Below are 11,613 nucleotides of genomic sequence, written 5' to 3'. Positions count from 1 at the left end.
TGGTAAGTATACGTGGTACTCGTGCCCGTCGTCGTCTCGTCTCGTCGTCGTCGTCGTCGTCGTCGTCGTCGTCGTCGTCGTCGTCGTCGTTGTCATCGGGGAAAAGGGACATTGGCAGCACTGACGATGCTCCTTTCTTCCAGATGGTATCTCCGGTCACTCCGGTGACTAATACGCGACTAGCGTTGCATACCACGGAGAGGAGGAGCATTTTAAACGGCCCGTTTCATGCAGCGTGTGAAATGAGCATTCCTTGAAGTCGCGGTAAGTGCCGAGACCTACGGAAAACGCGATTCCCTTTCCTTCTCATTCTCTCTCTCTCTCTCTCTCTCTCTCTCTCTCTCTCTCTCTCTCTCTCTCTCTCTCTCTCTCTCTCTCTCTCTTTCTCAGTTCACTCCTGGTGTCGTCGTCTCTCGCGATTGTTTACCGCGAGAGGCAACGCCGATTCCCGAGAGGTCGCCGATCACCCTTCTCTCCCTCGGCTCGGCGATATCCTCGTCGAATAACACCTCGGCCGACGATCTGCCCGGAGCTGCCGTACAACTGCGATCGCGATCACGGTCGCTTCGCCGTGTGTCCGTCCCGCAAGCTTTCTTTACCCCTTTCATCATTCGTTAAATAAAGAAAAAAAAGTTAAAGCAGAACGACATTTGTGCATTAACCTTAGCTAAACTTAACTTATCTCGACAACACATCTCGTCAAATACAACGGACAGTGTGGTGAAAGCTCGCGTTTCTACGCGATCGTTAAAACGGCCTGCCGCTTATTTATATCGGTCCCCGTTCTCTCTCTCTCTCTCTCTCCGTTGTCCGAACATCGAAATTCGTCCAGGACTCCGCGGAACTTCTCCTGGAGAATGGTCTATGAGTAAGGAGTAAGGTGAACGTCACTCGGCTCGCCTGGCTCCGTTCAAAGCACATGTAGTAATTGCGAGTGACTAATACCCAGCGATTATGTGATTGCGTTGAGCAGGAGACGGGCACTAGGCTGTCGCTTAATAAGCTAAACAGCTTGAAGATTATTGCCGCTTGAATGCTCTTCTCTCATTAAGCCGCGTTAGCTTGTACGTTTCCCCTGTTAAACGTGCCTTCGGTATGTCGTAAAAGTTGGGCTTTCGCCAGATGTAAGTAGCGGGCGAAAGATAGGCAAGGCAAGAATTCACACACGATGATTAACAAAACTGGGAGGATAATTGTCAATTAGAGCTTTCACCGCACTGCCCATTGTATTTGACGAGACGTGTTGTAGAGATAAGTTAAGTTTAGTTAAAGTTAATGCGTATAAATGTCGTTCTTTTTGAACTTGTTTTCTTTATTATTTAATGAATGATAAAAGGTAAAAAAGAAACTTTTATAAAACCTAATAAACCTGAGTAAATTTTAATTAATTATACATTTATGTATACTTTCATTTTGTACAGTCTCTTTCCATCTTTTTCAATTAAATTTCATACGCCCTGCTTATATACTATTGCGATATGCAGACAAGTTCACTCGCCGTTATTTCAAAGCATCTAAAATTTATTACGTTACTTACAGGATGACCTATAATAAATTTAACTATTTAATCTGTACGAAGAGTGCGCGCGCAATCTTCTTTTTAATAACAATAAAAATTGACAGACGTAGTTGTGCTCTCGGCATGTCTTTATTTCAACATTAAGCTTAATATATCTCGATAAACATAAATATAATATATCTTCAAAGTTTATACATCGCTTTATCTTATATCTCTCTGATAAGATTTCTTACAAAAAATTAATTTTGAAAAATTAATTTCTTTGATAAGACTTCTTAATAATAATTTCCTAAAAGTCTTGGCAAAAAGATTAGATATAAGAAATATGTGACATAATTATATATCGCAGTCCTGTATTTCCTTATTATTGGCAGACAATCCAAGAAGTGATCGGAAAGAAATAATACAAGCTGTACCTTGTGTTAAGACACGTCATGACGGAATATAAACTCGTGGTAGTTGGAGCTGGAGGTGTCGGAAAGTCAGCACTCACCATCCAGCTGATACAGAATCATTTTGTCGACGAGTATGATCCTACCATTGAAGACTCATATAGAAAACAAGTAAGAATATACCAATTTCTTCCATGTTTTCGTAATAGTTTCCAATAATTCATTATTTCACTCTGAATTATTGTTAGATCCAATCGACAATCAATATATTTTAATAATACAGAAATCTAGAGGATTTAAAATTGTATATATAGTCTCTTGTGCCTTTTTTTTTATTTCATTAAATACATCTTACCACGTTGTTAAACAGGTGGTGATCGATGGTGAGACGTGCCTTCTAGATATATTAGATACAGCTGGACAAGAGGAATATAGTGCAATGAGAGATCAGTATATGAGAACAGGAGAAGGATTCTTGTTAGTGTTTGCCGTGAACTCGGCTAAAAGTTTTGAGGTGAGCATGTGAGGTGGACAAGTCGTTTGATTTACAGTTTTGAAATGACAGCGTTGTACGTTCAACATTGCAGGACATTGGGACGTATAGGGAACAAATAAAACGAGTGAAAGATGCGGAAGAAGTACCAATGGTGTTAGTGGGAAATAAGTGTGATCTTCAACAGTCTTGGGCGGTAAATATGACTCAAGCGAGAGAAGTCGCGCGACAGTACGGTGTGCCATTTGTGGAAACTTCTGCGAAAACGAGGATGGGCGTAGACGATGCATTTTATACCTTGGTGAGCAAACACCCCCCCCCCCTTTCTCTGTAGCTAAAGCGTTAGAAATTTCAAAATACTCGCAATATCCCGTATCGCAAATTATTCTGTGTAAGTTTTATCAAGTTTTTTCGTAACCATATTTGAAATAAATTCGCGAAAAATTCCAAGTGACAAAGTTTCGTCACATATTTCAGGTCAGAGAAATACGGAAAGATAAAGAGCGTACAGGTAAACCACCTGGCAGTAGTGGACACAAGAAACGTCGATGCCGTATTTTATAAGTCTTTGGATAACACCAACATACTTTTACTTGATTACTACAACGCAGAAATAGGATATGAAAAGCCTTACGTTATGTTCACAGTGCACAAACATTTACAGCTTATTCTATAGAAATATTGTAATGAATTGCAAGCACAATTTTTGTATACATTGAGAGAGAAGAACAAATTACCTAATAGTACGTTTTTACTAATGGGCTTATGTTGCATGTAAGAAATGTTTACTTGGCAGCTTGCCATGCAATTCCATTACCGAAGCGTCTTAACCCTTGATTGAATGAAAGAATGATACTGACTTTTTTAATCACATATATTTAACGTTGGCACAAAAAGACATTGAATTATATATATATATGCTTATATAAGTGCAAAATTACAATTAGTTCGCAAATATTACACCAAATTTTACATTAAATTATATATTTATATAGACGAGTATTGGGTCCTGTCGTCTCTATAATATGCAGAAAATTTATTACAAAACAAATAGATCGACATAACAAAACATGTGACATGAAATGTGACATGTATATGTTGCATTATTGTTTACGTTTATTTTATTTTATAAATAGTCGATATATATACTATCAATCACGTGTTGCACTAATGGATTTTAATCAAACAGCAATATTATAATATATTAGTAAAATTTAATCGATGTACGAATTATTTTATAACTTGTGAATTAAGTTTTGTATTATTGCCATTTTGTACATCAAATACTTGCCAAGAAACTGAAATTATCATTCTAAAAAAGAAAAAAGTTCTGAATCACAGAAACGATATCACAAACTTAATTCATTATGTGCTGTGATTAGAGTGTATTCTTAAGTACATCAAGTTAGTTAAGTGTACTGTGATTAAGTCTGCAATTTTTAAATAGCCCTTTATTTGGTAATTATATGTAGGAGAAGGGAGGAAGGTATGTACGACATAACTGTATTCTTTAGCTAAGCACGTCATTCTTTTTTGTACCATTTGGATATAGACATGAATCAGATAATGAGTATTGTATAACTATATACCAAAATAAACTTGCATGCCGATTAAATTTGGACACAGGAAAACTTCGCTTTCCTGTATTAAGTTTTCATGCTGCTAACATATTATTAACCAAAGGCTATACATTTATTATATAGAGATAGTAAATTTATATTATAAGAAAGCTATATTTCTGCTAATGTATGTTTATAAATTTATCTTTCTCTAAAGTTTACATGAGAAATTTATCAAGTATACTTAAAACTACTATCTCTTCTCTCCTAAATTTTAAGAAGAAACGTAAACTAGACACTGTTATTAAAAATTAAGACAGCAACAATCTTACGTTTCTACTTTACTAATCATTTGCTAATTCATTATAATAGAACATACGTTCACACACAAATGTAGTAGAATAAATATGTATATATACGTATGTATATTTATTCTATTATACCTATATAAATATATACATATATATAATAAATCATGATTTCGTGCTGCGATATACTCGTAGTCGAATAAAATTATTATAAACGACGAACATAGCATGGTACTCAAGTTAATTGAGTATTTTTTTCTGACAATAAAGTAATTTCGATACAATGAATTTATTCTTCAATCAACGTACAACGTAAATATTGACGACTAGATTCTATAATATGTTCAAAGAGCAATCAAGGGTTAAATCCTTCATTAAACAATGCAAACGATACAACTTCCATATTCTCGAATACGCGTACATGTAGTATTTTCTAATATTAATGTTTTCAGCTAAAGTGAAAATATGTGTATATATAAATATACACGGGATAGATATCATTTTTTTACATAATTCAATTTCATAATGAAACTTTATATAAAACCTGTTTGTTATATGCATTCACTTGTCGAATGCTTGCCTATGAGATCGTTATAGCTCATCCATGCTATTTACTTTTCTAATAACTATTAGTCTTTATATTCGTTAATAAATTTCTTTTAACAATAATTCGTTATTGATACGAGTCTTTAGATAGAAATAAATCATTCATAGATAATATAGATCAATCAACAATATTCATGTTCCAGCTATTATAATAGAAATTCGTAGATCATGAAATTTTACGTAAAATTTGATTATATGTCAATTTTTTGCCTGTATTTGTTCAAGTTCTTCAAATGTATTAAGATACATATATAAACTTGTATTTAATATATTTCATCTTATCTCTCCAATATATATATATATACGATATCAAAATGTTCACAAAAAAGTTATATCTGTTTTTGAAATATACTAATACAAATAATATACAGCTTAATTTTATTGACCTTAATTGCATATCACATTCAATTGCAAATAGTCTATTTAAAAATTTAATTAAGTTAAATTTAATTTAATAACTCTCCAATACTTTTAAGGCAATGGGCTTAAAATTACTAAAAACATCGAAATATTTCGATTGAAGTTGCATTTATTTTCGAGCACCTAAGTAAATATAAAATTGTTATACGTCTATATAATTCTGTATGTATCTATATCACTGTCATGTTACTCTGTCGCTATAATATTTATATATTTATATATAAACTAACTTCTAATTACATATGAAATAGTAAATGTAGGCTTGAGTGTATACAATAATATATATGGCACGTCAGTCTGTACGTTTAATTACTTAATCGTAATTATTAAATACTACTATATGTTATCCGTCATTGAATTTTATAAATCATTTTATTGTGTTTGGCATTGTTCATGGCTGATGGCTCTAGCACTACCGTATCATTTCCATATACTTCTGCTTATGTTTGCTCAACATTTCAGTCACCGTTACCAGCTGTTTAATCGTCGGCTGTAAGCAACAAATGTAATTTTTTTATGCATAAGCATCCTACATCTTCACAACTTGATTAGAGACTAGATTAGAGACATACCTGTGTCTTCGACAGAACTTGAAGTTCTTTCAGATGTGAAACGCAGATATGATGTAACGTCGCTAAGTCTCTTGCAGTGTCAGACACACTTTTAGTTCTTGGATCTGTAGCTTCTGATGGCTCTGGTTTCTCAGCAACATTCTGTGCGTTTAATTGTATAAGTTAAATACAATCTTTATTTTTTTATCGTAATTTATTTCAAAATTTATATTAAATGTAATCTGAAAAATTGTGTCCACGAACAAATATGAGATATATGAAATTAAAATAAATATAAGATATAAACTTACAGACAGCTGATCAAGGAACACTACCATTCGTTCTTTATTTTTGAGTATGAATGGATTTACAACTTCCATATATGGTTCTTTTCCACCAAATTCGACTAAATTAGCCAGATTTTGTAGACATTTTGCCACCATGACTAATGATCTGTAAATAGTTTAAATAATTATAGCACGACAAATCGTGAAGATATTCAAAACGATATATTACACAAATTTCACATTTGTGTGATTTCCATGTATCAATTTTTTAAATTTATATTTGGTTTATATATCGTACCTTGCAGCAGACGGAGGTGGTGGCTCAGCTATTAAATTAAACGATCTAGGATTTAATATGGCAGGGCAGAGAAGGCGTAAAAATATAAATCCACTGACAACTCGAGTTCTGACTAGTCTTTCGTGTGGCCACTTAGCGACAACTGCTCTTTGTAAGCATCCGCAAATGTATCTGAGAGTTCTCGGACAAGCATCGGGACTTGTAAAAATACTTAATGTAACTTCATCCAACACCTAAAACGAGAAAATATTACGCAATATTTTTACTCTACTCGCTAATTATATTAATAAGCATACAACATTGCAAAAGAAATTATACTTGTAATAAAAATTCAGCATTATTGCACGCGTCTTCCGGGGAATCCATTTTCGTTGGGTTCAACTCACAACTCTGTTTGCTTTCAATTAGTTTCACGATCGTATCACGCAAAGCGGCCTTTAAAAACGAAGTACAAACAGATTTCATATATAAATCCATTAAAGTGGTCGTAAGACTGGCAGCTCTAAACAGAGTTGGTGTTTCATCTTCTTTCTCAACCTAATTGAAATACATTTTAAAAATATATTTTTATATGCTTAATGATATTTTTTGCTTGTACACCAAATTATAACTCACTTCAGCTTGATTCAATGATCGCAAAAGATCCGCTTCTTTTCTTTCATGCCTATAAATCATTAATGTCAAGATCAATATACATTTATAATTAAGGTAGTTCGATGATGAAAGGCCGAAGTCAAATTTTATTTATATGATTATAAAAAATAGAATAACGCATCGCAAAGCTTCGTAACAACGTAAAAAGACCATTAGTAAATAATTTTTACGTAGTAGAATAATATTTTGCCTGAAATAAATTAAATAAAGTGTGTGTTAACGCGTCGCTTGACTAGTTTTTAACTTTAATTATTAATTTAAAAAAAACTGTACGGTGGATCGTGTTCACCTTCAACTATAGGCTTCCTCACAGTGTCCTATTTCCATCGATATATATATTGTTCAGACATTTTTGGCAAAAGATTTTTCGCAAACTCATGTTATTCATAGGAAAATAAACTCTTTTCCTATTTGACCAATGTTAAAATCATTAAAATCACCTAATTTTAAAATTAAATATCTTGAGAACGGGACGGTGAATTATCTTTTTTCTGAGCTTAATAGATTCAGGAGAGTTCCTTTTTTCGATATAAAAAATAAAACCTATCACTTTTGGCAAAAGTTGTTCATCATCGAACTACCTTAAATGATATTTTAGGACAATTATTTGTACCTAAAGATTCTAAGAAGACTATTTGCCAAGGGTACTCTATCTAAGTGGCATACGTCCGCTAATGCCTTAACAACATGCAGTTCTGGATCCAATAATAATTGCTGAAGAGGGCTATATTCCTCAGGAGGCATAGCTAAATCATGTCTGTATCTGTAATACAGATATTTTCATTAATATATATATATATATAATATAAAGACTTATAGTGTGCGAAATTGTATGTATATAATAAAGATATTTTTTATACTCCATTTTTATATTATCTTGTACATTAGCAAATATTCTAAATCTTCACCGTATGCGTAAACGCAAGGCGCCCCATTCTCCGATTGGTGTCACTCCCGATAATGGATACCATTCGTCCATTTCTTCTCCATTAGTTAAACTCGCCAACTCAACCGTTAGATCTGCGACCTCCGTATCCTTGCTGCGCTTGCCCTTATTGTACAGAGTGAGCGAAAAGGACATAACATCTGGCGGTACATCCCTGTCAAACAAATTAATAAACATAGAAAGATTTGTACATCAAGAGACTAGTCCATATAAGATTCGCATACGTACTCTAGAATGAATTCTTCATCCCAGAGTGGATGTAATCCTGTTTTAACCTTCGTGCGAGCAACTTTAACATTATTTAAAGCCACTATAATAAACGGACTCGGAACTAGCTTGTACGGAAGCCTATGTGCGTCTAAGATATGCAGATGCAATGAACGTAATTCACGGAGCCGGGCGACTTTCGGAGCACGGGTGAGTTGTGATACACATAATGGTTTCAAGGCATTAATCCAGTCTAATGCGTTTTCGGAATTCGGGGCAGCCAGATAAGTTATGGTGGCCAGACATGGTAAAGCACGTTCAACTAATTGGAAACAATGAGGCCTATCAAACACACTTTCGTGGACCTAAAAAGACACTTCGATAACTCATCCCACGTTTATCTAAGGTATTATTTTCTTTATTTGACAAGACATGGCACATGTAAAGCATGCGTGTTATTACAATTACTTTTATGTTATTGAATTGTTCATAAAGACCTCAGATTTTGATATGTTAATGCTGACGTATGACATGTCGTTCAATGTTTCAATATACATTCCTCACCTGGTACAAGTAAGCACAGCTTAAATCAATGAGACCTTTTGGCTTGGTTCTCTTGGGATTGTCGTATAGATAGAGATGCGTGTCGGTAGCATCCACCAACAAGACAAAATACAACGCTTTCCACTTTTTATTTTTCTCCGATTTTTTTTCCAAATATCCCTGCATTTTAATTCCTTTGTTCTTCTTCGCTCCCGATACCTCTCGACATTCCCTCAAAGTCGCGTATATTTTCTCGGCATGTTGAACCTCCCTGTTTACTCTGACGCTGCCATCAGGTTCGGTTACCATTGCTTGAACCAAAGTATGCCCTTCCACAATTTGTTCCTTTCGGTATCTGTGACGTAACGATACGGCAAGGTAAAGTAAGAATATAAAAAGTACCTATTGCTTTTTACGGAAAAATAAAATAGGAAAAATGTAAAAACCTGTTAATTACAGCGTCAAGGCATTCGAACGTTCTACCTCCCATGAGATACCGTACCCCTTTTTTTTCGATTCTGAATCTCTGTATTTGGTTGTTTATATGGAAGAAAAGTGAGTAATCTCCTGGACTATTGTCCGATGGTCTGACCTGTAAAAAGAAATCAATTTAAAAATGTATAATAAAACGACATTTGAAATGTGAGAGAATCGTCTTTTCTTACTAGGAAACTTCCAGGTCCTGCTTTTACTAGCATGTCAACTGCCTCGCTTTTGGTGACATTGGGATGAAACCAGGAAAATACTGTGTTAGGATCTATGGAATCATCAAGATCCTCCACTAATTCCCGAAATATTAAACCCTGTTCGCCGGTTCTGTGGGCAGTGACCCACAACCATCCATCGCCCATGTCATTGTGCACAAAAAATATATCCCCTTTTTGAAAGCTCAGTTCGTCGGTATCCGGCATTTTCGTATATGGCAGTATCGCGACGATTCGTTTCTTATCGTTCACTGGCTCCGGAGGTGGCGTCGGATGTATGAGTCTTTCTCTCTTTAAGAGATCCGAACAATGAGTATAATACGCAACCAGATCTGAGAGACTGTTAAATTGACGACCGCCTACAACATTATTTCAGATTGAAAGTTATATATCTAACAGAATTTATTTGCAAAATAATACAAATGTAGAAAATATATATCGGAATCTGCGTTTTGCGAATTATCTTTTGCAAATATCTCAATTTAAGATTTTATCTCAAAATTTTACTTGCGCCATTTTCGAGATAAATGTGTTGCATATTATCTTTTAAAAATAATATTATATATGTTAAATATCTTCTGAATATATATAACAATTACGGATTACGAATATATAACTATTGACATATAAGATGGCACAAAGATATTTAACGGCGATTTAATTTAATCTTTGATTATAAAGGTATTTGTATACAAGTATGATCAGGAATTGTTAAATTGTGTTATCTCAGTTCCTACCAATATAATAATCTCCGCAGACAGCTGTAATTCGGAAATGATTTATTCCAGTCCTTCCCAAGTAAGACAAGACATAGCTTCCAGGTTTCCTGTCACTTTCGCGAACCAAATAACTACCCATTTTATTTGCATCCCACAGTCTTTCTTCCGCTGTAAATCTATCTAAACGACCATGATACCACCTGCAAGAGATCACGCGCATCTATTTTAATTTTAATTTTTCAGTCAAATAATGACTCGTATACTTCCTTACATCCAACTTTATTTCAAAACGTTTGTGAAAAATGAATAGGAATTATATTCAAGTCTCACTGATTCTCCGGCGGCGCCGTTAACAGAGTGGCGTTTGCGCCGTCAGGTTCTTCCGCGTCCTGTATGTCGTCCGGTATATTTTCCAGAAAAGGATCAAACTCGTTTTCCGCATTCATCGACTCGTTTTGACCACCATCCTCGCTTCCCGTACTAGGAGATCCACCTTTGCTGCTATGCTCCAACTAAAAGCATAACGAGACAAACATTTTATTTACCTAGTGTTTGATTTCTTTCCACACATATAGAAGATAACAAAACGCAATCGTGAACACTTTTGATTTTTATAATAACTTTTTTATATACATATATACGTATATCAATGATCTTTAACAATTTTTTATACGATCTCTCTTTGCTAGTGCGGTTTTAATCATTGCTTTTTTTGAGGAAGTTCTCTCTAGATTTGTTACAAGACCTGTTTGAAATCCACCATATCTTTAACTTTTTTCCTTGTAGTTTCTATTTCAAGTGGCCCCAGATTCTAAGGTTCTCTAGATGATGCATCTCAATCAATATGATTGAAAAAAAGAGCGCTTTTAATTTTTTTTTTTAATAAAACGTAAATTACCACGATATCGCGAAAAATAGTGAAAGAGAAATTATATATATAAAAGCGATCATTATCACATTCTGTCACTCTCCGTAGCTGTCAAGGATCTGATTCGTTATCAACAATATCAACCAGTATCGCCGAACATGAGTGAATCATATCCCAGGGAATGATTCGAGAATAATCCAAAACGGAAGCGTGGCATATGTAAAGCGCGTTTCTTTTTTGTTTTTGTTCAAACGCACATGTATGCCTGATCGAGAAGTCGAGAAGCTCATTGGGCGCGATAACAGGCGATAAGGCCCGGTGTGTGTGTGTGCTCCCCGCGAAAATAGTCCGCGCGAGAAAGACTAGAAAAGAAAGAGAGCGGGGGGAGCGAAATATTAAATAAGCCGTTGGCGTTGGCGACTCCGCTCGTCCGGGATCCGGGAAAAGAGACAACGGCGAGCAACGTTCTCGCGGCTACGCGAGTAAGTACACGGCACACGCACGCATAGCGCATACTGCATACGCACCTTGGCGTTGTT

The 11,613-nt window shown here is 35.0% G+C and overlaps 3 protein-coding genes across 5 annotated transcripts in view; 2 read left to right on the top strand and 1 right to left on the bottom strand.

The window, feature by feature from the left end:
• Positions 1–60: 60 nt before the first annotated feature.
• Ras85d (ras-like protein 1) lies at positions 61–5,243 on the top strand. 2 transcript variants are annotated; one of them, XM_077422287.1, is made up of 5 exons: positions 61–264; positions 1,894–2,082; positions 2,282–2,425; positions 2,499–2,705; positions 2,882–5,243. In XM_077422287.1, exons 2-5 carry the CDS (start codon positions 1,954–1,956, stop codon positions 2,966–2,968), a joined length of 567 nt encoding a protein of 188 aa, XP_077278413.1. In that variant the 5' UTR covers positions 61–264; positions 1,894–1,953; the 3' UTR covers positions 2,969–5,243. The 2 variants fall into 2 exon arrangements, with proteins under 2 accessions (XP_077278413.1, XP_077278414.1); XM_077422288.1 differs by lacking the exon at positions 61–264 and adding an exon at positions 441–1,373.
• A 145-nt stretch (positions 5,244–5,388) lies between these two features.
• The window catches only part of Vap (RAS p21 protein activator vap), a 6,511-nt gene continuing 286 nt past the window's right edge, over positions 5,389–11,613 (bottom strand). The window contains exons 1-15 of one of the 2 annotated variants that reach the window (XM_077422272.1): positions 11,602–11,613; positions 10,537–10,718; positions 10,225–10,406; positions 9,449–9,846; positions 9,230–9,375; positions 8,805–9,138; positions 8,262–8,605; positions 7,996–8,187; positions 7,701–7,850; positions 7,049–7,097; positions 6,752–6,970; positions 6,434–6,666; positions 6,160–6,301; positions 5,870–6,010; positions 5,389–5,787 (exon numbers count right to left, since the gene is read on the bottom strand). The exon at positions 11,602–11,613 is cut by the window's right edge and continues 286 nt beyond it. In XM_077422272.1, coding sequence (XP_077278398.1) covers positions 5,710–5,787; positions 5,870–6,010; positions 6,160–6,301; positions 6,434–6,666; positions 6,752–6,970; positions 7,049–7,097; positions 7,701–7,850; positions 7,996–8,187; positions 8,262–8,605; positions 8,805–9,138; positions 9,230–9,375; positions 9,449–9,846; positions 10,225–10,406; positions 10,537–10,718; positions 11,602–11,613 — 2,802 coding nt within the window. In that variant the 3' untranslated portion in view covers positions 5,389–5,709. Of the gene's footprint in view, positions 5,788–5,869; positions 6,011–6,159; positions 6,302–6,433; positions 6,667–6,751; positions 6,971–7,048; positions 7,098–7,700; positions 7,851–7,995; positions 8,188–8,261; positions 8,606–8,804; positions 9,139–9,229; positions 9,376–9,448; positions 9,847–10,224; positions 10,407–10,536; positions 10,719–11,331; positions 11,380–11,601 lie in introns of those variants that run through there. The other variant, XM_077422274.1, reaches the window with a different exon arrangement.
• LOC143906295 (serine hydrolase-like protein) overlaps positions 11,448–11,613 on the top strand; it is a 4,812-nt gene continuing 4,646 nt past the window's right edge. The window contains exon 1 of the mRNA XM_077422283.1: positions 11,448–11,556. The gene's annotated coding sequence lies outside the window, so the exon portion shown is untranslated. The remainder of the gene's footprint in view (positions 11,557–11,613) is intronic.

Source organism: Temnothorax americanus, unplaced genomic scaffold (genome assembly GCF_048541705.1).
Source record: "Temnothorax americanus isolate GAGA-0224 unplaced genomic scaffold, ASM4854170v1 Scaffold7, whole genome shotgun sequence".
NCBI classification, from domain to species: Eukaryota; Metazoa; Arthropoda; class Insecta; order Hymenoptera; family Formicidae; genus Temnothorax; species Temnothorax americanus.
The sequence above is the reverse complement of the archived record's forward strand: the minus strand, read 5'-3'. Positions and strand labels throughout refer to the sequence as shown.

What these genes read in the sequence shown, in the direction of transcription:
- Ras85d (XM_077422287.1), top strand. Translation starts at nt 1,954, where the DNA reads ATGACGGAATATAAACTCGTGGTAGTTGGAGCTGGAGGTGTCGGAAAG. An exon ending in AAGACTCATATAGAAAACAA is followed by an intron (nt 2,083 to 2,281) that starts GTAAGAATATAC and finishes GTTGTTAAACAG; the next exon opens with GTGGTGATCGATGGTGAGAC. An exon ending in ACTCGGCTAAAAGTTTTGAG is followed by an intron (nt 2,426 to 2,498) that starts GTGAGCATGTGA and finishes TCAACATTGCAG; the next exon opens with GACATTGGGACGTATAGGGA.